At 38.7% G+C, this 22,795-nt stretch overlaps 1 protein-coding gene across 1 annotated transcript; it reads right to left on the bottom strand.

Annotated features, from left to right (window-relative positions):
* Window positions 1-5,737: 5,737 nt before the first annotated feature.
* LOC103518235 (mitochondrial Rho GTPase) lies at window positions 5,738-21,943 on the bottom strand. The gene is made up of 16 exons (XM_026830112.1): window positions 21,491-21,943; window positions 20,896-21,117; window positions 19,499-19,704; window positions 18,142-18,173; window positions 17,426-17,546; window positions 17,150-17,191; window positions 16,619-16,787; window positions 15,571-15,691; window positions 13,654-13,738; window positions 12,697-12,813; window positions 12,137-12,289; window positions 11,073-11,198; window positions 10,185-10,400; window positions 8,783-8,976; window positions 8,292-8,336; window positions 5,738-6,662 (listed from the first exon to the last, which is right to left on the bottom strand). The coding sequence occupies exons 2-16, from the start codon at window positions 21,089-21,091 to the stop codon at window positions 6,539-6,541; spliced, it is 1,947 nt and encodes a 648-aa protein (XP_026685913.1). The 5' UTR covers window positions 21,092-21,117; window positions 21,491-21,943; the 3' UTR covers window positions 5,738-6,538.
* Between the last annotated feature and the right edge of the window lie 852 nt (window positions 21,944-22,795).

The raw sequence follows: 22,795 nt of genomic DNA, 5'->3' as shown, positions 1-22,795 counted from the left end.
CGGGGTGAAACCTCCTGAAACATTAGAAAATAACAATCAAACATAAGATGATAACAAAACATAGGTAGCTAGTTACCCGTAAGTTTGATAGAGGGAACTGTAACAACGGAGGTATTATCCTCCCGAAATTGTAGGGTGTAGACTCACCAGAGTGAAAATCAAGACTGAAGATTGAATCAATTCACTCTAGCCAATATTGGATATTGGAAAACCGAAATACACTAGTTCGAAACCACCATCATACACAACAAACTCTGCCAGTATAAGCAGGGTATATTCTATTCTATTATTTTTCTCTCGTTGCAGGCAATGGATTCTGGGGGGCCGACTACGGGTACACATCGCCCGTGGGCCTATTCAGTGCTGGGGGGCCCCGGGGGCGCCCTGGCGAGGCCCACGCACACGGTGGGGCCCGGTTCGATGCCAACGTGGAAATTCAGGACATGTTTTCTAAGTTCTTCCTTATCTTTGCTGCCCTGTGTCTGTTTTACATCCTGTTTGTTTACTGAGCCGGAAACGAGCCCCTTTTTTTAACGTTTAGAAATGGCCCAATTGGTAATAAGGCCTTTTTAGGGCCCAACGGATGTAGTAGATGAAAAAGGAAAGCTATTTTAATTCAGCCAGAAATGAGACCCTTTTTTAACGTTTAGAGGGGCCCAATTGATAATAAGGCCCTTTTTTTTAACTTTAACGGAGCGTCCTATGATAACGAGACCCCTTTTTTTTAACTTATAGTAAGGGCCCAACAGTGTGTTGTTTTGCATGGATGAAAAGGAAAGCTATTTTAATTGAACAAGAAACGAGACCTTTTTCTTAACATTTAGGGATGGCCCAGTGGGTGTGTTAGGGTATCACTGAAAAGGAAAGTTGTTTTAATGAGGGTTTTATTTATTTAATTTTTATTATTTAAGTAGGTATATCTTTTTTTTACGTTCAGAATTTTCCAAAGTATGTCCCCGGGAAAAGCGTGAAAGAGGGTTTCAAAAATCGATCAGGGCTTATTATCGAAATGAGTCCCTTCTAAATGTTTAGATAGGGCTTTTTGGACTAAAAAAAGACTCTTTTAATTGTTATCATATTTTAGTGGGAATATTATATGGCAGGCCTGAAATACTTATGTGGATTAAGTAAAGATTTTAAGCTTCAGAGGTAAAAGAGAGCCTTTGATTTCGTTCGGGGTTTAGCTACCTATTCAAATTTCAGCCACTTTTTTACTTTCTATTACTACAGTAGAGCGGAGCTATACTAGTTTTTTTTTTTTTTTTTTTTTAAGCGAAGGGATAATGTTAACTCCGAGAAGATTTTCTTTTTTCTTTTAAGAGGTTTGACAGAGGGAACTGTAGCTGCTATGGTCTTATCGTCCCGAGATCGAAAAGAGAAGGAAGACAGGATAGGAGAGAGAGAGAGAGAGCCAGCCGTTCCGAGAACGAACATTATCCCATTAGGATAAAATAAGACAGGATAGGAGAAAGCCAGCCGTTCCGAGAACGAACATTATCCCATCAGGATAAAATCCGCCCCGAGCGGGAATTGAACCCGCGGCCTAGCGCTTACAAGGCAGACGCACTACCAACTAAGCTAACTAGGCTGGCTGAAAAGAAATTGAACGCAGACTGAAATTAGATAAATTTAATGTCGTATGCATTACCTCCTGTCCCCCTTCGAATTCATGTTTATATTAGGCCACTATCGGTGTATTATAACTTTATTTTTTAATTTTATACATGGCTGGGATCACAAGTTTAAATTTCGTTTAAACTCGTAAGATTGAGCTTTTTAAAAAATCCTTTCTCTCTCTCTCTCTCTCTCTCTCTCTCTTTCTCTCTTTCTCTCTCTCTTTCTCTCTCTCTTTCTCTCTTTCTCTCTCTCTTTCTCTCTCTCTTTCTCTCTTTCTCTCTCTCTTTCTCTCTCTCTTTCTCTCTTTCTCTCTCTCTTTCTCTCTCTCTTTCTCTCTTTCTCTCTCTCTCTCTCTCTCTCTCTCTCTCTCTCTCTCTCTCTCTCTCTCTCTCTCTCTCTCTCTCTCTCTCTTTTTAGGGAGGGGGTTTAACGTTACTAAACTAGATTCGTGAAAGCTTAACTTATCTTTTAGGGCTTCTTGCCCCTAGGCCCTAGACCCAAGTCTCAAAGTGGACTTTTTTTTGTACCGAGTTAAACTTACTCCGATTGTGGTGGTCCCCCGCCAAATTATCTTGTACAAAAATGTAACTTGGAAATTTACTGTTGTACAGTCCACGTCAACTGGGAAATCCGATGGAAGCGCATGGAGGGGAACCGCAACTTCTCAACTGTAAGTCGGACAGTTCTAAAAGTTTCACCATTCGATTCGGCGTGAAAAATCCCATGTGATCAACTATTCACATGCTTACTTGTTAATCAACGAGCTATTTTTTGACGAGTGCGCACCCAAAGGTCATCGGACTTCCCAGTTGAAGTGGACTGTACGCGTAGCTTTTAAGTACCCCTAGCCCTTAAGGTGCGTCCACACATGGTCGACGGCCTTCGACTATGTTTGGACACACCTTAAGGGTTGTAAAGTCTCTTCCCAAGCCTATCTTTTTTCCCCAGGGTTTATACAGGTTAATATTTTATTTTCCACTCCGATTTTTTTTTTTTTTTTTTTTTTTTTTTTTTTTTTTTTCCCTTTTTTTTTTTTTTTTTTTTTTTTTTTTTAATGGTTTTTTTTTTTTTTTTTTTTTTTAGTTTTTTTTTTTCTCTCTGGGATCGACACCCAGGTCTAGCACCACCAAAATGTTGTTCCCCGTATAAACCCTGTGTCTTTATCATTTCCATTAATTAAAATTACTTTCTATTTTTTTTTAGTCAAGTTCATCTAGTTGTTAATTTAATCCTAGGCATGTTTGATTTAAGTTTTTTATGTATTCTGTGTATTTATTTAGTTATTTACCAAAAAGGAATATACCAACTACAACATTCTTTTTAATTATTTTGAAGTTTCTTTCTTTCATTATTAGGTGTTTTATTTAGTTATTATTATTATTTTTCAAGAGGATTGACAGAGGGAACTGTAACTGCAAAGGTATTATCGTTCCGATTAGAGTAGTTCCTTATCTGTTTAGGATAAAATCCGGCCCGGGCGGGAATCGAACCCGCGACTTGGTGCTTACTAGTCGAGAGGGTTTGATAGAGGGAACTGTAGCTAAGATTTTTAGTTACGAGGGTTTTACCCTTCATTCGACGACAAGCAACCCGCCTCCTCACATTAACTTGACCCAGTCTGAGTGGGGCTCGACAAAAGCCAGCAACTCGCGATTGCCCAGATGGTCACCCATCCGGATACCAACCACGCGCTAAGTTGCTTAACTTCAGTGATCCAGGAAAAGCTTGATATCAAAGTAATTCCCTTCTACTTATCAGCTGCCCCAGCGCCCAAAAATAAAATAGACATAAGAAAAACGAAGAACTCATCCCTAAAGGGAAATTAGCTAAAAAGAACTTCAGGTATTAATATTTAGAAACAAAATACCTTTTTGTATATTTACAATAAACCTTAATAAGATCTAAAATTTGAAATGCCAAAGTAGCACTGGTGTATACTATTGAGATAAAAGGTAGCACTAAAAATTAGCGTCCCGTTAACTGAACTAACGTTATTTGACAAAAACTCGTTTCTGCACTCTGCACATGCGCAGAAACGAGTTTTGGCCAACTTGCGTCATATGTTTCAATTATCGTCACGTAAGTTTGCAGTGCAAAAACTCCCTATTGAGATAAAAGGTAGCACTAAAAATTAATGAGAAAGGGGTGTGATATTCCAAACTCCTCTAGCTATTGTAGAGTTGGGGGAATGTCAGCAAACTTAGTCGGATTTGGATTTTTCCCAACTTTTTACATAGGAATCAACCATTTATTTATAATTTTTACCCATTTGCAACTGCTCCTTTGGTTGGATGGAAGAGCTCACATTGTGAGAATTCTGTCATTAAATCCATTAAAAATTTCTAGCGGCAAACTTAGCACCCAAAACCGTACACGGCAATTATTCTTTTAGGGCTGGTTGCCCCTACACCTATTTGCAGGATTAGAAATACCTAATATCTAACCACTGCCCGCGTACGTTTGTAAATAATACTTTGAACAGAGGAAGCTAGAACTAAAGATGAGATACATTATTATATTTCACATAACACATAACTATTATGTGAAGCCAAATATATTAAAATTTTCATAATTACCACGCTTTTTAATCCTGGAGTGAACAACGGGAATCAAGTGGATTTTGAAAAACTAATTTTAAGCTTTTTGTGCTTTAAATAGTTCATATTTATGATGTACATTTCGAAATTCAGGCCTCAAAAGGATATGCAGAAAATTCGTGACAACTAGAAAACCTTCCGATCCAAGATTTTTCCGAATGTGACTTTTAGGTCTCCAAATTTGGAGATACAGACGAAGACGTTCCCATTTTCTCAGGTTAAAGAAGAAAAAAAGGAACTTTGCAGCTGTTCTCTTATGTTCTGGGCAATCGTAGAGACTTTGTAAAGGATTTACCTTGAATTTCATCATCACCTTGAGTTAGAGATTACAAACCTAAGCTTTTTGTGCTTTAAATAGTTTATATTTATGATGTACATTTCGAAATTCAGGCCTCAAAAGGATATGCAGAAAATTCGTGACAACCAGAAAACCTTCCGATCCAAGATATTTCCGAATGTGACTTTTAGGTCTCCAAATTTGGAGATACAGACGAAGACGTTCCCATTTTCTCAGGTTAAAGAAGAAAAAAAGGAACTTTGCAGCTGTTCTCTTATGTTCTGGGCAATCGTAGAAACTTTGCAAAGGATTTACCTTGAATTTCATCATCACCTTGGATTAGAGATTACAAACAAAATTTCCGAAGAAAGTGTTCTATCTTGGAGTTATACAGAGGCAGAAAGTGCGTCATGGCATAAAAATTTCAAGAACTTCCCATTTTCTTGAATTTTCTTGGCAGTTCTCTTATTTTCTAGGCGGTCGTAGAAACTTGGCGAAGATGATTCCGAGCAGTGTTATTACAGCTACACTAAGCCCCAAATTTCAAGAACTTCCCATTTTCTTGAATTTTCTTGGCAGTTCTCTTATTTTCTAGGCGGTCGTAGAAACTTGGCGAAGATGATTCCCAGTAGTGTTATTACAGCTACACTAAGCCCCGTCTTCCATAGGTAGGCCTTGTTATCGTGAAGGTTGAACATATAGAAGTGACTGCGAACAGAAATAGAATATAAACTTATAGGTATATGGGTTTATCGTCACTTTTAACAACAAGTCAGCTCCCATGGCGTAGTGGTCACTGCGCTCGCCTTGCACGCGGGAGACCCGGGTTCGATTCCCGGCGGGGTCAAGAAATTTGTATCATGCAAATGATTGATACCGTGACTGGCTGTTGCGGGGCCCACTCAGCCTCGTGAGGAAAATGAGTAGCTATGTAATATGTGCGCATAGCGACCGGTGCCAGCATGGTAGGTAAACATTGGATTTTAGGATTATTGAGATATTGGAAAAATCCTACAACGCTGCAGTGAGCACCAAAGTTGTGACATAGTAACACAAAGAAACTGCATTTACATTTTACATTTACACTTTTAACAACAAGAGTTTTGACAGAGGATCCCTTCACCGAAGCATACAACTGTAAATGCTTAGGTCTTATCGTCCCGAAATCGAAGGGAGAAGAAAGACAGGATAGGAGAAAGCCAGCCGTTCCGAGAACGAACACGAGTTTTGGCCAACTTGCGTCATATGTTTCAATTATCGTCACGTAAGTTTGCAGTGCGAAAACTCCCTATTGAGATAAAAGGTAGCGCTAAAAATTAATGAGAAAGGGGTGTGATATTCCAAACTCCTCTAGCCATTGTAGAGGTGGGGGAATGTTGGCAAACTTAGCACCCAAAACCGTACACGGCAATTATTCTTTTAGGGCTGGTTGCCCCTACACCTATTTGCAGGATTAGAAATACCTATCCACTGCCCGCCTACGTTTGTAAATAAATAATACTTTGAACAGAGGAAGCTAGAACTAAAGATGAGATACATTATTATATTTCACATAACACATAACTATTATGTGGAGCCAAATATAAAATTTTCATAATTACCACGCTTTTTATTCCTGGAGTAAACAACGGGAATCAAGTGGATTTTGAAAAACTAATTTTAAGCTTTTTGTGCTTTAAATAGTTTATATTTATGATGTACATTTCGAAATTCAGGCCTCAAAAGGATATGCAGAAAATTCGTGACAATCAGAAAACCTTCAGATCCAAGAATTTTCCGAATGTGAATTTTAGGTCTCGAAATTTCGAGATACAGCCAATCAAGTTCCCGTTTTCTTATGTTAAAGAAGGATCTTGGCAGTTCTCTTATTTTCTGAGCGCAAATAGAAACTTTGCGAAGGATTTACCTTGAGTTTCATCACCTTGAATTAGAGATTACAAACAAAATTTCCGAAGAAAGTGTTTGGAGTTATACAGAGGCAAAAAGTGCGTCATGGCATAAAAATTTCAAGAACTTCCCATTTTCTTGAATTTTCTTGGCAGTTCTCTTATTTTCTAGGCGGTCGTAGAAACTTGGCGAAGATGATTCCAAGCAGTGTTATTACAGCTACACTAAGCCCGGTCTTCCATAGGTAGGCCTTGTTATCGTGTAGGTTAAACATATAGAAGTGACTGAGAACAGAAATAGAATATAAACTTATAGGTACGAGTATATCGGTTTATCGTCACTTTTAACAACAAGAGTTTTGACAGAGGGTCCCTTCACCCAAGCATACATCTGTAACTGCTTAGGCCTTATCGTCCCGAAATCGAAGAGAGAAGAAAGACAGGACAGGAGAAAGCCAGCCGTTCCGAGAACGAACCTTATCCTTCCAGGGCTTTTACCCACCATTCAGCGACAAGCTACCCGCCTTCTGACATAAATCTCACCCAGCCTGCGTGGGGTCGAGAAAAGCCAGCAGCAAGCGGTTGACCAATTCGTCACCCGTCCGGATACTAACCACGCGCAACGGTGCTTAACTTCAGTGAGTTCCAAGGAGAGTGCATAGTAAACTGAACTGATAACAAGGTATGATACTCACCTAGTAAGATCTGGATAGAAGAGCATCCAAGCGGGGTGAAACCTTTTTTAACGTTTAGAGGGGCCCAATTGATAATAAGGCCCTTTTTTAACTTTAACGGAGGGCCCTATGATAACGAGACCCTTTTTTAACGTTTAGAGGGGCCCAATTGATATTAAGGCCCTTTTTTTAACTTTAACGGAGGGCCCTATGATAACGAGACCCTTTTTTAAACTTATAGTAAGAGCCCAACAGTATGTTGTTTTGCATGGATGAAAAGGAAAGCTATTTTAATTGAACAAGAAACGAGACCTTTTTTTTTAACATTTAGGGATGGCCCAGTGGGTGTGTCAGGGTATGACTGAAAAGGAAAATAACAATCAAACATAAGATGATAACAAAACATAGGTAGCTAGTTACCCGTAAGTTTGATAGAGGGAACTGTAACAACGGAGGTATTTTCCCCCCGAAATTGAAGAGAGGAAGACAGGATAGGAGAAAGGTAGCTGTTCCGAGAACGAACGTTCACCCCGGGGCGCAAATCAAACCTGGGACCTAGCGCTTAATGCTACCTAAAAGGTCTTTTTTTATATTTCAATTTATTATGGTGCGTCAACACAAAATTAAATGTTACATACACCCTAAAAGGTCTTGTTTAATGCATTGTGACTGTCATAACATGTGTTACTTCCCCATCAAAATATGCGAGACTTTGTTTAGACTGCTGGGGTAAAGGGACTTCCAAGTCCTATTTGGACAGGATGAGCATCCAAGCGGGGTGAAACCTCCTGAAACATTAGAAAATAACAATCAAACATAAGATGATAACAAAACATAGGTAGCTAGTTACCCATAAGTTTGATAGAGGGAACTGTAACAATGGAGGTCTTCTTATCCTCCCGAAATTGAAGAGAGGAAGACAGGATAGGAGAAAGGTAGCTGTTCCGAGAACGAACGTTCACCCCGGGGCGCAAATCAAACCTGGGACCTAGCGCTTAATGCTACCTAAAAGGTCTTTTTTTTTATTTCAATTTATTATGGTGCGTCAACACAAAATTAAATGTTATATACACCCACATAAATCTCACCCAGCCTGCGTGGGGTCGAGAAAAGCCAGCAGCAAGCGGTTGACCAATTCGTCACCCGTCCGGATACTAACCACGCCCAACGGTGCTTAACTTTAGTGAGTTCCAAGGAGAATGCATAGTAAACTGAACTGATAACAAGGTATGATACTCACCTAGTAAGATCTGGATAGAAGAGCATCCAAGCGGGGTGAAACCTCCTGAAACATTAGAAAATAACAATCAAACATAAGATGATAACAAAACATAGGTAGCTAGTTACCCGTAAGTTTGATAGAGGGAACTGTAACAACGGAGGTATTATCCTCCCGAAATTGTAGGGAGGAAGACAGGATAGGAGAAAGGTAGCTGTTCCGAGAACGAACGTTCACCCCGGGGCGCAAATCAAACCTGGGACCTAGCGCTTAATGCTACCTAAAAGGTCTTTTTTTTATTTCAATTTATTATGGTGCGTCAACACAAAATTAAATGTTATATACACCCTAAAAGGTCTTGTTTAATGCATTGTGACTGTAATGACATGTGTTACTTCCCCATCAAAATATGCGAGACTTTGTTTAGACTGCTGGGGTAAAGGGACTTTCAAGTCCTATTTGGACAGGATAAACAAGGTATATTCTATTCCATACTTGAAAAAATAACTTACGGAAACGCAGCCATGGTTGCCAACTTGACGAAAACCTCGCGATCGTTATTGGCTGCCGAGAACGAGTGGGCGGGGCTTAGCTTGTGTGTCTCGCAGAAGATGTCAGGCTGCATGAGGTAGTCCTGACGGGCGCGCGGCATGTCAGACTTGCCTGCCACAAGCATGACCGGGATTTTCGACGTGGAGAAATATTTCTGAAGAGGAGAAAATTAAAAGAAAAAAATAAAAATAAATAAATGCCGTTTTTTGTGTTATTGCATCACAACTTTGGTGCTCACTGCAGCATTATAGGATTTTCGAAATATGTATCTCAATAATCCTAGCATCCAATGTTTACCTACCATGCTGGCACCGGTCGCCATGCGCTTTTTATATTATACATAGCTACTCATTTTCCTCACAAAAAATAAAAATAAATAAATGCCGTTTTTTGTGTTATTGCATCACAACTTTGGTGCTCACTGCAGCATTATAGGATTTTCGAAATATCTCAATAATCCTAGCATCCAATGTTTACCTACCATGCTGGCAGCGGTCGCCATGCGCTTTTTATATTATACATAGCTACTCATTTTCCTCGTGAGGCTGAGTGGGCCCCGCAACAGAATCAATCGTTTGCATGATACAAATTATTTTGACCCCGCCGGGAATCGAACCCGGGTCTCCCGCGTGCAAGGCAAGCGCAGTGACCACTACGCCATGGAAGCTCACTGACCCCGCAGTACTTACCACATAGAGACTAGCGATATATTTAAAAGTATCGCCTCGGCTGGAATCGGTGCAATAAGAAAGGATTTTGCGAAAATCTAAACCGATCCTGAGATATGATCAATTTTTGATCGCTAAAATCTCCACCATAAGAAATATACGGCATAAAAAATCTCCACCATAAGAAATATACACTATAAGAAAATCTAAACCGATCCTGAGATATGATCAATTTTTGATCGCTAAAATCTCCACCATAAGAAATACAGAGTGCAGAGCGCTGGAATCAAACAGGAGACACGCTACATCGCAGTCCACATCCACGGGCAGTAGCACCGGTAATTGTTCATCCCTCACTAGTATCTCCTTTAGTACGAGATACTTCTCTTGACCGTACACTGTGGTTGTGTTAATGGTGTAAGGCGGGTCGCATTCGACAGGGGATGTGATTGAGGTCTGGAAATTGAAAGGATAAATTGAGTTTTACTTCTACTAGTATCCTAGAGGAGGCTAGGAACTTCTAGATCCAGAGAAATCGATTTGAAGAATAGCTCTAAACCTTATTTACTGAACGACATAGCTCTAAACCTTAAATTATTTTGACCCCGCCGGGAATCGAACCCGGGTCTCCCGCGTGCAAGGCAAGCGCAGTGACCACTACGCCATGGAAGCTCACTGAACCCGCAGTACTTACCACATAGAGACTAGCGATATATTTAAAAGTATCGCCTCGGCTGGAATCGAACAGGAGACACGCTACATCGCAGTCCACATCCACGGGCAGTAGCACCGGTAATTGTTCATCCCTCACTAGTATCTCCTTTAGTACGAGATACTTCTCTTGACCGTACACTGTGGTTGTGTTAATGGTGTAAGGCGGGTCGCATTCGACAGGGGATGTGATTGAGGTCTGGAAATTGAAAGGATAAATTGAGTTTTACTTCTACTAGTATCCTAGAGGAGGCGGGGAACTTCTAGATCCAGAGAAATCGATTTGAAGAATAGCTCTAAACCTGATTTACTGAACGACATACGCTCCCGTACGCGGTGATGTCGCACTTTCAATTTTCCCAACCAAGCTCCCTTGCAGAAGACCATAGTGTAATGCTTTTGTGCGCAAGCCTTCCTGCGCATTTCTTATAAGTTGACGTCACAACTGCTTGAACTTTTTCATTTTTTCATTATAACGGCAATTTTCTTAGGAAGTTCATCAGAACGAGAAGATATTTATCGGAATTGATTGCAGAATAAAATCTAAAATCCATTATTGTTTTGCAGACCTAGCCCTGGCAGAAGACCATAGTGTAATGCTTTTGTGCGCAAGCCTTCCTGCGCATTTCTTATAAATTGACGTCACAACTGCTTGAACTTTTTCATGTTTTCATTATAACGGCAATTTTCTTAGGAAGTTCATCAGAACGAGAAGACATTTATCGGAATTGATTGCAGAATAAAATCTAAAATTCATTATTGTTTTGCAGACCTAGCTCTAGAACGTTTTTTCGATTTTTTGACTCATTATTTTCAAATTCAAAATGTTCAGCAAATCGACTGATTACCCACAAGTGAGTTATTAGGTTATTACCTTGGAAGAGTCATGGTGTTTCCTCAGGATACTCTGACAGAGGGCGGTCTTCCCTGTACTCCTGTTTCCAATCACGTGACATACGTACACATTACGCGTCGTCTGTTTCTTCAACAGATCCACCTGCAACAAAGAAAGTAACATGAGTGTTTCTTTCTGCCTCGGTGGTGTAGTGGTCAAGACGCTCGCCTGATAAACAGGACGGCGTGTGTTCAATTCCACCCGAAGTGAAATAGAATACACCTTGTTTATCCTGCCCGAATGAGACTGAAAAGTCCCTTTACTCGCACAGTCTAAACAAGGTCTTGTTAACAGCTTCAATGGATTATACTCACTTTTGCTAGCCTAGTTAGCTTGGTTAGTAGTGTGCCTGCCTTGTAAGCGCTAGGTCGCGGGTTCGATTCCCGCCCGGGGCGAACATCATTCTATATCCTAAACAAATGAGGTTGGTTCACGGAAAAACTGACTTTCTCCTATCCTGTCCTCCTTCTCTCTTCGCTTTTGGGACGATAAGACCTTAGCAGTTACAGGATTGAATCAATTCACTCTAGCCAATATTGGATATTGGAAAACCGAAATACACTGGTTCGAAACCACCATCATACACAACAGAGATATTGGGAAAAAATCCTACAATGCTGCAGTGAGCACCAAAGTTGTGACATAATAACACAAAGAAACTGCATTTACATTACATGTACATTTAAATCAAACCTCTTGAGGAAAACATCTTATCGTATTCTGATTCTATTCTAATTAAATAAATAGAACTTCTGTTCTATTCTCTATTCTACTCCTTTCTAATTCTATTCTAACCTGTTTCTCTCGGGTCACCAGAACGCCGCTAGTTTGATTCTCTCGGTCCGTGATGGGATATCCAAAGTATGCCAAATATTCGAGTGTCTTATTCACATTGAATAGCAGTTACAGTTCCCTCTAAATCAAACCTCTTGGGGAAAACAAACCTAAATTTTTATCTTATCGTATTCTGATTCTATTCTATTCTAATTAAATAAATAAAACTTCTGTTCTATTCTACTCCTTTCTAATTCTATTCTAACCTGTTTCTCTCGGGTCACCAGAACCCCGCTGGTTTGATTCTCTCGGTCTGTGATGGGATATCCAAAGTATGCCAAATATTCGAGTGTCTTATTCACATTGAACAGGGTGGTCAATATCCAGTAGCATAGGAACCCTTGCATTGTGATCCAGCCCTGAAAGCAAACCATTTGGAAATATTGAAAATATTCAATGATGATTCAATCCCCTTCCGAAGTATGGAATTTTGTGCTCACTATTATGGAGAATTTGCCCACAGAAAAGAATAGAATATACCTTGTTTATCCTGCCAGAATGAGACTGAAAAGTCCCTTTACTCCCGCAGTCTAAACAAGGTCTTATATATTTCATAGGTAAAGTTTACAGATAAGTTTATGAACCTTGCTTAACTTCAAAAAAAAGGCAGAAACACACTACCCTCACGCCACGTGATCTCATAGGGAGTCAAAAAGATGTAGTTCAAAGTTCTCCCATAGTAAGTGATTTCGTTCACGACAGTTACTTACACAGTCCTCAGGTCACTTGAGCTAAGGTGAAGTTTTTGGCCCAAATCTTTACTTACCTTGGAGTTGGTGGCTACCATAGCTCGCATCTCTCGATCAGTCCAGGGCGGACACTCGGGTGGACAGAGGCTGAACAGTCTCCCCTGTTCCTCAGGGGATAGGGCTCCGTCCCCATCCTTATCAGTGAAAAAACTGTACGCAATTTTGTTCTGAATATTCCATTTTTTCAATATAGGTAAATAAATTTAAAAAAAAAATGGAAATTTGACCACAGTAATGGTAATGTTGAATAAAGATATGACCAAATTGGGGTTTTTCACCTGCTCAGGTAAAAAGCAATGTTGTAGTCAAATTTTTCAATACTTTTTTACATTTTTTCCCGAGGTGAGGTGCTTTTTAGTCAAAATAGATAATGTTTTCGGCCTTCTTTTCTTACCTTGGAGTTAGTGGCTACCATAGCTCTCATCTCTCGATCAGTCCAGGGCGGACACTCGGGCGGACAGAGGCTGAACAGTCTCCCCTGTTCCTCAGAGGATAGGGCTCCATCCCCATCCTTATCAGTGAAAAAACTGTACGCAATTTTGTTCTAAATATTCCATTTTTTCAATATAAATAAATAAATGGAAATGGAAATTTGACCACAGTAAGTAATGGTAATGTTGAATAAAGATATGACCAAATTGGGAGTTTTCACCTGCTCAGGTAAAAAGCAATGTTGTAGTCAAATTTTTCAATACTTTTTTACATTTTTTCCCGAGGTGAGGTGCTTTTTAGTCAAAATAGATAATGTTTTCGGCCTTCTTTTCTTACCTTGGAGTTAGTGGCTACCATAGCTCTCATCTCTCGATCAGTCCAGGGCGGACACTCCGGGGGACAGAGGCTGAACAGTCTCGCCTGTTCCTCAGGAGATAGGGCTCCGTCCCCATCCTTATCAAACCGGTAGAACAGGGTGGTCAGAAACTGCTGCCCCTTGTCACTCAACTCCGCCGTGCAGGTTGCTGGGATGTTGAGCCTAACTTATCAAACCGGTAGAACAGGGTGGTCAGAAACTGCTGCCCCTTGTCACTCAACTCCGCCGTGCAGGTTGCTGGGATGTTGAGCCTAGAAGAATGGTTCTTCGTTTTAGTCTCAATATTTTTTTTAATTTTTATAGTTTTTTCTGAGATAATAAAAAAAAATCATGAGAATCACCAATTCTATTCTAACCTGTTTCTCTCGGGTCACCAGAACGCCGCTAGTTTGATTCTCTCGATCCGTGATGGGATATCCAAAGTATGCCAAATATTCGAGTGTTTTATTCACATTGAATAGGGTGGTCAATATCCAGTAGCATAGGAACCCTTGCATTGTGATCCAGCCCTGAAAGCAAAGCCACGAGAAATGTTGAGAATAAAATTAAATTAATAAAAAAAAACCTCTCTTCACTTTTTCACGACATACATCATGCACTGGAATACTGGTTATACAATGTTTTCAAAGGTTTTTCGTTATGCAATATTTTTTGGAAAGCGAAATGCAAAATCCGAAGTTATTTCTGGAAAAGGGAAAGGCCGAGGATTCAATGATTCAATCCCAGCCGAAGTATGGAAACTCATTATTACTGGAGAAATTGACCATGGTTAAGGAAGAAAGACACTACTCTCAGCTCATGAGGAGTCAGAAAGATGTGATTCAAATTTCTCCCATAATATAGTAGGTGATTTCGTTCACGATAGCTACACTGTCCTCAGGTCACGTGAGCTCTCGTGAAGTTTTCGGCTCAATTTTTTTTACCTTGGAGTTGGTGGCTACCATAGCTCGCATCTCTCGATCAGTCCAGGGCGGACACTCGGGCGGACAGAGGCTGAACAGTCTTCCCTGTTCCTCAGGAGATAGGGCTTCATCCCCATCCTTATCAGTGAAAAAAATGTACGCAATTTTGTTCTAAATATTCCATTTTTTCAATATAAATAAATAAATGAAAATTTGACCACAGTACAAATGTCCCGAGCAAAGCTCCCTCGCAGGCAACACATTAATGTGTTTGTGCGCATACGTTTCTGCGCATTTCTTTCTGCTCCTCCGATAGCGTGCTTGCATACTGGCGCTATCTAGCGGACGAAAAAAAAAAAACAACTGCGTAAAGATGACGTCACACATATTTGAACTCTTTCATTAGAACGGAAAATAAAAATTGAATTTTCGACCTTTTACAGTTATTTTTTCACATCTTTGAACTCTTTCATTAGAACGGAAAATAAAAATTGAATTTTCGACCTTTTACAGTTATTTTTTCGGAGTTTCGACCTCGGATTTGTATTTTTCCCAACTTTTTACATAGGAATCGACCATTTATTTATAATTTTTACCCATTTGCAACTGCTCCATTGGTTGGATGGAAGAGCTCACATTGTGATAATTCTGTCATTAAATCCATTAAAAATTTCTAGGACACAACCCAAGGCTAGGCCTAAAACACTACCTAATCATCAGAGGAGATAGTTGTTCTTCCTCTTCAATAAAGCAAATAAATTAGAGTTTGTTTCTATCCTTCTAAGTTTGGACTGAGAAGTTCCTTTACCTCTGCTGTCTAGCTAAAATTTCAAGTATTTTTAAGAATTACCTACTTTTTACTTTCAACACCACCTAATCATCAGAGGAGATAGTTGTTCTTCCTCTTCAATAAAGCAAATAAATTAGAGTTTGTTTCTATCCTTCTAAGTTTGTACTGAGAAGTTCCTTTACCTCTGCTGTCTAACTAAAATTTCAAGTATTTTTGAGAACTACCTACTTTTTTTTTACTTTCCTTATCCTATAGGAAGAAAAGTAATGTAATTTTTTAATTACAAATATCTACCTACTGTATCTATTTTTACCAGCAGTTTCAATGAAGTCTTTATTCCTCATTCCACAACAATGAAATCAATAAAACTAATGAAATACACAAGACTTACGGTGGATGTAGAAACTCCTTGGATATCTGCAGATCTTCATTATATCCGAACTTCCTCAATACTGTCCATGTGGTGTGACTGCGGCCTCTTTGCATAAATAAGTTGTGTAGAAATAGGAAGCCTAGGGGAGAGAGAAAGAGGTTAAGAGGTTTCTTAAAAAAAAAAAAATAGAAGTGAGGGGACAACGCTTTTACTACTAAGGTCTCATCAGGCTTCATGACAGCTCAAGAGCTCGATTTTTTCGCTGGAAAAAACACCCTACTTGGATTTTTTTAGGAGGTTTCTGTTTCTGTTTGTTTTTGTTTTTTTTTTATCGTATGGACGTTTTATTTTTTTCAAAGGATATATATAGAATACAGAACAAAGGAACATTTAACAAAAACAAAAGAAATACTAACACTTCTATCTACTTATAGAGGTAAACTCTGTAGCCAGGCAACAGCTTCTGAACTAAGTGTTTTGATATCCTCAATATTTCCCTTGGATGACAAAGATGGACAGTCATATTCTGTAACAACTGAGGATAGGATAGGAGACAACCGTTCCAAACACGAACCATATCTGATTAGCTTTACGCTAAGGGAATCGAACCTACGACCTAGGGCTAACAAGGGAGATGCGCTAGTTCGTAATAAACTTCAATTAAACTGGCTTCTTGTTTTTTTTTTTTTTTTTTGGTTTGACAGAGGGAGCTGTAACTGCTATGGTCTTATCGTCCCGAAATCGAAGAGTGAAGGAAGACAGGATAGGAGAAAGCCAGCCGTTCCGAGAACGAACTTTATCCCATCAGGATAAAATCCGCCCTGGGCGGGAATCGAACCCGCGGCCTAGCGCTTACAAGGCAGACGCACTACCAACTAAGCTAACTAGGCTGGCGAGCTAACTAGGGCTAACAAGAGAGATGCGCTAGTTCATAATAAACTTCAATTAAACTGGCTTCCTTCCTTCTTTTCAGTTGGCTTTTTTTTTTTTACTTGATCACTTTTGCAGGGTTTTTACTTACTTTGAGACATTTAAAAATAATAATACATAGTAATAAAATCCTTACCATTGAGCGTGATACAATTATTGGCAGAGACACCGTCGTTGATGTTCTTGCGGATGACTATTTTGACGTCCTCCAGGGAGTCTCGGCTGAGGGGTGCGTCGAAACAGCGTCGCTGAAACGCGTTCAACTCCTTGTCACTGAGGAGATTGTCGTTATCAAGATCACACACCTGGTGAGAGAATTACAGTGGGTACATTTTATTGAAGGAAAGAATTGAGCCTTTTTTTTTTCATGTGCCTCTCACAAACAACTGCTTTATCTCTCAAGGATGATCAAATGATCATAAAGAAGTCAAAGAAATCAGTCCTAAAAGAACACTGGCCTTCGTAAGAAGTCTAGGGCTCCTCTAGATAACTAAATCAGTCACAAAAGATCCAACCAGGTCGCAGTGACATCGGGTGTTTATTATAGCCGATGGCCCTACTTATACCAATATATGACGCGGCGGAGACCGACTTTTCAGTCTCATTATGACAGTATGACCGTATGAACAGGATACATTCTATATTTTATTCTAGTTACTTCCCTTACCTTGAATATCCTTGTGAGGGCTTTGATACATTCAGGTGTTAGCTGAAACAAGAAAAATCCAAGTTAGCCTAGTTTTTTTCAGACTGAGAAACGGAGTTCCTTAAAATAAATGAATAAATAAATGTCAGAGGGAATTGTAACAGAGGACGTCTTATCGTCACAAAATAGAAGAGATAAGGACAGATTTCGAGAAAGTCGTTCCGAGAACGAACCTTAGCGGTCGTATCCAAAACAGGATAAGGTTTACCCCGGAAGGGAATCGAATTTTTGACTTACCTCTTGCTTATCACTGATATAAATGGGAGCCATAGGGTGAAGCACAGCCTTCTGAGCATAGTAGAACATTTCACTGATATTCTTCAACGTTTTAGCTGAGCTCTGAGGAAAATGAAAAATAAAGACAATGTTATTATGGTTAAGAGAGAAAACTCTTGAAAAATAAAATACCAAAAGAATGGTTTTCAGGTCCAGTCATTTTACGCCCAAAATCCTTGATAAGAAAGAAAACAGGGCCTTTGTAAAAAAAAAGACTTTTAAGTGTTGAGTTATTGAGCAAGCAAAAAGACAAGCCAGTCTCAGTCCTAGCTGACAATGTAAGAGCAGGGTTTGCCAAATCAGAATTGAGATCAGTATAAGATTGAGTTATAAATAATACCCAGTTTAATCCAGAATTTAAGCCCGACTTCGTAATACGCGGTCTAAATAAAATAATAGAAAGAAGAGAAGGAGGAAGAAGGTCGAGGAAGACGGAAACTGTGAAGAGGAGAAAAAGTGGAGGATTGAGAAAAAGGAGGAGGAGGAGTATTATTATTATGTTAAGGCGGTCTCTTCCTGATCCCTGATGTGCCGCGTCCATTTTAGTTTAGGACTATTGCACTGCTTTGCGTCTTCTGGCAGTATAAACATTAAAGAAGGTATATTCTATTCCATTCTATTTTTGGCTGTTTGTTACATATGTCATGAGTAATTTTTGGTTCCCATTTGCCCAATGTTATGGTATATCATATATCACTACATGCAGCAGCTAACACTATGAAATAAGGAATACACATGGCAGTGAAGGTGTTGAAACGATAAAATCAAATATTCTATTCCATTCTATTTTTGGCTGTTTGTTACATATGTCATGAGTAATTTTTGGTTCCCATTTGCCCAATGTTATGGTATATCACTACATGCAGCAGCTAACACTATGAAATAAGGGCTACACATGGCAGTGAAGGTGTTGAAACGATAAAATCAGCGAAGTAAATAAGTGCAGGATACCAAATGCCCCCTACCTGCACATATTTGCAAACCGAGAGGCTGGCAATTGCACATTGAATGCAATAGTTCCCAATAACAATGATAGTGTAAGGTAGGTTAGGAAATCCTACTATATTTTATATACGTACATTCAAGGTAGAATAGAAGCAAAAGGTTCTGAAAATGTTGTTCCCTTTACATTAGTGCTGTTCTTCATGATTTATCAGTCTGGCAATTGCACATTGAATGCAATAGTTCCCAATAACAATGATAGTGTAAGGTAGGTTAGGAAATCCTACTATATTTTATATACGTATATCCAAGGTAGAATAGAAGCAAAAGGTTCTGCAAATGTTGTCCCCTTTACATTAGTTTTGTTCTTCATGATTTATCAGTTTCTTTTATCACTTTTGTGTTTTATTAGTAAGTACCTACATGATTAAAAGATTTGAATGGTTGGAATAAAGATACATTTTTTGTCTTTACAGAACTGGCTTAAAAAAAAGACAGAAAATACTTCAGACACTTTGTTAAATAAATTTTTAAGGCATGTAGTCAAGGACAAAATTCCATTGGCTGGGATTGAACCCATGCCTCCCTGAAATTTATCAGTTTCTTTTATCACTTTTGTGTTTTATTAGTAAGTACATGATTAAAAGATTTGAATGGTTGGAATAAAGATACATTTTTTGTCTTTACAGAACTGGCTTGAAAATACTTCAGACACTTTGTTAAATAAATTTTCAAGGCATGTAGTCAAGGACAAAATTCCATTGGCTGGGATTGAACCCATGCCTCCCTGATTATCAGGTAACCATCTTGAGCACTATGCTAAGGCAGGGACTTTTATCACTTTTGTGTTTTATTAGTAAGTACCTACATGATTAGAAGATTTGAATGGTTGGAATAAAGATACATTTTTTGTCTTTACAGAACTGGCTTGAAAAAAAAAGACAGAAAAAACTTCAGACACATTGATAAAATAAATTTTCAAGGCATGTAGTCAAGAACAAAATTCCGTTGACTGGGATTGAACTCATGCCTCCCTGATTATCAGGCAACCATCTTGACCACTATGCTAAGGCAGGTTATGAGCTTACTAACCTCTACTGTTGAGTAGTCAACCAGATCAACTTTGTTCCCCACCAACACAATAGGCAGACATGTGTCCACCAGACAGTTGCGGAGGAACGGTAACCAATGGGATGAAAGTCTGTCAATACTGGCATCATCTACAACCGAGTAGACCAAACATATGACATGGGCTTTCTGAATTTCCTCGGTGAGTTCATCAACAGTTTGATCAACCTCTGTAAAACATTAACACATACAAAACATTAACATAGAAACAAGAAAACAGGTAATTATGCAGAAGTTTCATCAACAGTTTGATCAACCTCTGTAAAACATTAACACATACAAAACATTAACATAGAAACAAGAAAACAGGTAATTATGCAGAAGTCACATCCGTGGAAAAGAAATCTCCTTTTTGTATTTAACCTAACCCTATAATAACACTAATCACTGCTCTAATTGTAAAAACTCCTCTTTGTGTTTAACCTAACTCTATAACACCGGTCACTGCTCATTTGTGCCAGTTCCTTTGGTAGCAATATTCCACGGACATGACTTCTGCACAAGTACCAGAAAACATTAACACATACAAGATGGCATGACCCACCCATGGTCCTTTCATATGTTCAACATAGGACCTAAAATCATGCCATCCTAGAGGATAAATTACAAAATTTTGGTGTCGTCCTATATGTATGTGGTAAACTAGTTCCATTTATTACTTACACAAAATAACAAACAAATTAGATAATGATATACCCATTGACAAAGTTGAGAACAGTGCTGAGAATAAGGTTCATTTATTAAATAGAATAATGAGACTTGAACCATCAACCCCTAGATATGAGGTCAACCAAGCTTGCTCTGTGTAAACCTAAGAATATCAAATGTGCTGTTTAAGTAATTGACATCATCTACTTTTCAAGTTCTCAATCTTACCTGAGTAGTCTACAATGTGTGTAGGAACCATTTCTGGTGTTACATCAGGGGGGATGGTAATTTCTTCAGCTTTGGAAGGCACAAGCTCTGGAAACTCTTCACTGACGAGTGAAAGGATGAGAGATGTTTTCCCCACATGTCGGTCACCAAGAAGTAAGATGCGGACATTACGTCTCAGGCTGACCTTCATAACCATGATTGCTGAGAAGCACAGAAATGATCCTGAAAACAAAATTTATAACATTGATGGTCAGTTGAATTATTAAAATTGAACTCAACAAGTTTGGTACTTATTCAAAAGTAACAGCAATGGAAAAGTAAGCTCTTTTTTGTGTTTAACCTATTCCTATAATAACACTGGTCACTGCTCAAATTGTGAAAGCTCCTTTTTGTGTTTAACCTAACCCGCTCTGTGTAAACCTAAGAATATCAAATGTGCTGTTTAAGTAATTGACATCATCTACTTTTCAAGTTCTCAATCTTACCTGAGTAGTCTACAATGTGTGTAGGAACCATTTCTGGTGTTACATCAGGGGGGATGGTAATTTCTTCAGCTTTGGAAGGCACAAGCTCTGGAAACTCTTCACTGACGAGTGAAAGGATGAGAGATGTTTTCCCCACATGTCGGTCACCAAGAAGTAAGATGCGGACATTACGTCTCAGGCTGACCTTCATAACCATGATTGCTGAGAAGCACAGAAATGATCCTGAAAACAAAATTTATAACATTGATGGTCAGTTGAATTATTAAAATTGAACTCAACAAGTTTGGTACTTATTCAAAAGTAACAGCAATGGAAAAGTAAGCTCTTTTTTGTGTTTAACCTATTCCTATAATAACACTGGTCACTGCTCAAATTGTGAAAGCTCCTTTTTGTGTTTAACCTAACCCTATAATAACACTGGTCACTGCTTATTAGTGACAGCTCCCTTTTGCAGCAATTTTCCATTGATGTGACTTCTGAACAAGTACCCAGCTTGATGCCAGCATTTAAAGGGCTATCCAGTTATACCTAACATAGTCTGACTTGATTTGTGACTAATGACTACCTGCTAGGTACCTAGGTACTTGGAACTTACAAGTGATGGGAAGCAATTTGTAGTCTCATCTAAATCAGCAGAAAATGACGGTGATTCATTGGCTTGGGAGCATTTGAAAAACACATCTTTAGACTATTAAAAAAAGTTATCCAATTAAAATGACTGAAAGAGGTAAGTTATAGAAGGTAGAGGTAAGTTATAGAAGGTAAGTTAAAAACAGCACAGGAAATTTAAAAGATACAGGATTTCACCAAGACCAGAGAGTTCAAATTGTTCAAAACCTATAGGAACACTGCACAAGGGACCCTGAGATGGATAAGTAATAAAAACACTGCAGTGAGAACTGCACTGAGAATTCAGCTCAGCAGATATTATTAGAACCAAAAGGACCCCTTCGAAGATCTTAAAAATAATTTAAAACCCCATTTTAATAGATAAATCAGTGAAGTTTTTAGAAACACTCTCAAAAATCTCAAATCTTCCGCAAACACCCCTCCAAAAAAAGTCAAAAACTCAAAAATAAAAAGTAAACAAATCATCTGTTTTACGCCGGCAACAAATTTACAGTGTTGCCAAGTCAATTTTCTTTCTAGTCGCGACGGCAAAAGAAATTTTAGAACGATTTTTTATGATCGCCGTGAAATAAAATTAAGTATGCAATGTGCATTAAGCATAACGGGTAGAAGAATGAGGGTTGTCACTTGGCAATGGCAAAACAATAGGTAAGGAGAAATAGGGAAGGCCATTTGAATTCAAACCATTTAGATCCAAGTAAGATTGTGACTATTGTGAGTGTTAAAATGATTATCTAAGTCCCAAATACTATGAATGCTAAATACCTATACCTGACTACCTGTACCTACTATCAAATTATTTGGGACTTAGATACATAATTATATTTTAACACTCATAATCTCTATCATACCTACTCCCTTACCTTGAATATCCTTGTGAGGGCTTTGATACATTCAGGTGTTAGCTGAAACAGAAGAAAAATCCAAGTTAGCCTAGTTTTTTTCAGACTGAGAAACGGAGTTCCTTAAAATAAATGAATAAATGTCAGAGGGAATTGTAACAGAGGACGTCTTATCGTCACAAAATAGTATCTAGTTCCAGTAAGATTTGTTAGCAATAGTCATAGATAGGAATAATTTTCCTCATAAACACCAAGGCAAGATAAGAATAAATTCGCGGAAAATCTTTGTTGTATTGATGAGATGATAAGGAATTAACTATCTACACTGGAGACAGTATGCTGTTATGGTAAAAGGGTATTAATAGAATAAACCTTGTTTTTCCTGCTTGAATGAGGCTGAAAAGTCCCTTTACCTCCGCAGTCTAAAT

The sequence above is a fragment of the Diaphorina citri genome, unplaced genomic scaffold (genome assembly GCF_000475195.1).
Source record: "Diaphorina citri unplaced genomic scaffold, Diaci psyllid genome assembly version 1.1 scaffold2126, whole genome shotgun sequence".
NCBI classification, from domain to species: Eukaryota; Metazoa; Arthropoda; class Insecta; order Hemiptera; family Psyllidae; genus Diaphorina; species Diaphorina citri.
The sequence above is the reverse complement of the archived record's forward strand: the minus strand, read 5'-3'. Positions and strand labels throughout refer to the sequence as shown.

What these genes read in the sequence shown, in the direction of transcription:
- LOC103518235 (XM_026830112.1), bottom strand. Translation starts at nt 21,091, where the DNA reads ATGGTTATGAAGGTCAGCCTGAGACGTAATGTCCGCATCTTACTTCTT. An exon ending in TGGTAGCCACCAACTCCAAG is followed by an intron (nt 12,290 to 12,696) that starts GTAAGTAAAGAT and finishes GTTTGCTTTCAG; the next exon opens with GGCTGGATCACAATGCAAGG. An exon ending in TTCTATCCAGATCTTACTAG is followed by an intron (nt 6,663 to 8,291) that starts GTGAGTATCATA and finishes TTCTGTTCTCAG; the next exon opens with TCACTTCTATATGTTTAACC.